This window comes from Parasteatoda tepidariorum, chromosome 7 (genome assembly GCF_043381705.1).
Source record: "Parasteatoda tepidariorum isolate YZ-2023 chromosome 7, CAS_Ptep_4.0, whole genome shotgun sequence".
Taxonomy (NCBI): Eukaryota; Metazoa; Arthropoda; class Arachnida; order Araneae; family Theridiidae; genus Parasteatoda; species Parasteatoda tepidariorum.
The window spans coordinates 410,683-413,793 of record NC_092210.1 but is presented as its reverse complement, the minus strand read 5'-3'; the positions used below and the strand labels follow the sequence as shown (position 1 = coordinate 413,793).

Genomic DNA, 3,111 nt, shown 5'->3' with positions numbered 1-3,111 from the left:
TTAACCAATTATTTCTGTTTATCTTATAAGTAGTTTTATTTACAGGTGAAGAACTAATCAAGAAAGTTAGTGCAATGAACTTCTACGCATACCGGTTGATGATTCGTGAAAATGAAGATAATAACATTCTCCGATGCAGACAGCTATTTCATCAGTACATTGTTGATATGTATTTAAAAATCGAAAGTGAGAGATTGTGTTATATAAATTTTAATCAAGCGAAACTTCGTTCTGAAGAGTACATTCATTTGCGTGACGCCATAATCGGTAACGTAGATGCAACGAATGATATGAACAACATCGGTACCGCATATATTCTTCCATCAGCATACATTGGTAGTCCGTGTCATATGCAAGAATATATTCAAGACGCCATGACTTACGTACGCGCATACGGCCGACCAGATCTTTTTATCACATTTATGTGTAATCCAAACTGGGATGAAATTAAAAATTTGCTGTTATCAGGTCAAACATCGATGCATCGCCATGATATCATTGCACGTGTGTTCAAACAAAAATTGAAATCACTGATGAAATTGATTACACATCACTCGGTATTTGGTGAAACTCGATGTTGGCTTTATTCTGTTGAATGACAAAAACGAGGTTTACCTCATGCGCGCATTTTGATTTGGTTGGTGGACAAAGTACGCCCTGAAGAAACTGACAAATTTATTTCAGCGGAAATTCCAAATCCGAATGTTGATCAAGAATTGTTTGACATTGTGACTACTAATATGATCCATGGTCCATGTGTTTCTCTCAACATGACGTTACCATGTATGGATAATGGAAAATGTACGAAACGTTTTCCTAAACCATGTCAAACTGACACTATCACCAATATCGATGGTTATCCATCTTACCGTCGTAGAGATGTAGACAATGGCGGTCAATCATATGAATTGCGTCTATCAAACGGTGCAAGAGTTGACATCGATAATCTCTGGGTGGTTCCATACTCACCATTGCTGTGCAAAACCTATAAAGCACACATAAACGTTGAGTTATGCAGTTCGGTGAAGTCTATCAAGTACGTTCATAAGGGCAGTGATAAAGCTATATTTGCTGCTCAAAATGTAAATAAGAATGACGAAATAAGACATTATCAAATGGGACGATACATAAGTAGTAATGAAGCTATTGGGCGAATTTTTACATTTCCTATACATGAAAGGGATCCTGCTGTTGTACATTTGGCTGTGCATCTTGAAAATGGACAGCGTGTTTATTTCACAGAACAGAATGCACTACAACAAGCTCTAACAGTTCCAAAAACAACTGTTACTGAATTTTTCAACCTTTGTAATCGACAAGATATTGTTGGTGAATTTGCAAAGACATTAATGTATACTGATGTTCCTAAATTTTTTACATAGAATAAACAATCAAAAAGTTGGGAACCACGGAAACGAGGCACTCCAGTCCCAGGATTTGCCGACATAGTTATGACAAATACTTTAGGACGATTATATACAGTTCATCCCAAGCAACGCGAATGCTTTTTTCTGCGTTTGTTATTGGTTAACGTTCCTGGACCGACATCTTTCCAATACTTGCGAAAAGTCAACGGTACTTTAAACGGCACTTTCTTTGATGCGTGTCGTGAGTTACATTTATTGGAGGATGATAACCATTGGGACCTCACACTTGCAGATGCAGCACTGAGCTCATCTCCACAGCAAATTCGTCAATTATTTTCAATAATATTGACAACGTGCTTTCCGTCTGAAGCATCTGCTCTGTGGAATAAATATAAAGACTCAATGAGTGAGGATATTTTGCATCGGATTAGAATTACTAATCAAAATCTCAGTATGGAATTCTCCGCAGAAATATATAACGAGGCATTAATAATGATTGAGGATATTTGTATTCTTATTTCGAACATGCCGCTCATACATTTTGGCATGCCAGCGCCAATCCGCCAAGCAGCAGATATCATCAACAGCGACGTTCAACGTGAACACCAGTTCGATATGACTTCTCTGGCTACTTTTGTTGCCAACAATGAACGATTGCTTACTGCTGAGCAACGAAATATATATGATCAAATTAACGTGTCAATTGCCGCACAATTAAGTGGATTTTTTTCTGGATGCACCAGGTGGCACTGGTAAAACATTCCTCATCTCACTAATACTTGCGCGCGTTCGATCTCAAAATCATATTGCATTGGCAATTGCTTCGTCAGGCATTGCAGCAACCTTACTTGATGGTGGACGGACAAAGCATTCAGCACTTAGATTACCTTTGAATATTCATACCAATCCCGAAGCAATGTGTAACATAAAGAAGCATTCAGGCATGGCTGAAGTTTTGAGAAAATGTAAAATTATTATCTGGGATGAATGTACAATGGCCCACAAGCATTCGCTTGAAGCTCTCGACAGGTCCCTAAAAGATATCAAAGATAATACTCAGCTTTTTGGTGGTGCTCTACTGCTGCTGTCAGATGATTTCAGACAAATATTACCCGTCATTCCACGTGCGACATATGCGGACGAAATAAACGCATGTTTGAAAGAATCTTATTTGTGGCGAAGTGTCAGTAAATTATGCCTTACTCTTAATATGCGTGTTCAACCTCAAAGTGATCCATTAGCGTCAAGATTCTCCGAACAACTGTTAGACATTGGCAATGGTAAAATTCAATTGTATGAAGATGCACAATATATTCGACTCCCACAGAATGTTTGCAACATGGTGCCTACCAAAGAGGAGTTAATAAAAAGTATCTTTCCAGATTTGCCACATAATTATACTAATCATGCATGGCTACGTGAGCGAGCTATTTTAGCCGCAAAAAATTTAGATGTTGACGCAATCAATTTTAAAGAACAACAATCATTGCCTGGTAGTGAAATTACATTCAAATCGATTGACACTGTTGTTGATCCTGATGAAGTTGTCAACTATCCTGCCGAGTTTTTAAATTCACTGGATTTACCTGGAATGCCACCCCATAATTTGCGATTGAAGATTGGTTCACCTATAATTTTGCTTAGAAATTTGAATGCTCCGAAATTGTGTAATGGCACGCGACTGGTCATAAAAAAAATCATGGGTAACATTTTAGAAGCCACTATTTTAAGTGGAAAATTTTAA

At 37.8% G+C, this 3,111-nt stretch overlaps 1 protein-coding gene across 1 annotated transcript; it reads left to right on the top strand.

Moving 5' to 3' along the window:
* The first annotated feature begins 2,310 nt into the window (after window positions 1-2,310).
* Window positions 2,311-3,111, top strand: LOC122271421 (uncharacterized). The gene has a single exon (XM_043052540.1). It carries the CDS (start codon window positions 2,311-2,313, stop codon window positions 3,109-3,111), a length of 801 nt encoding a protein of 266 aa, XP_042908474.1.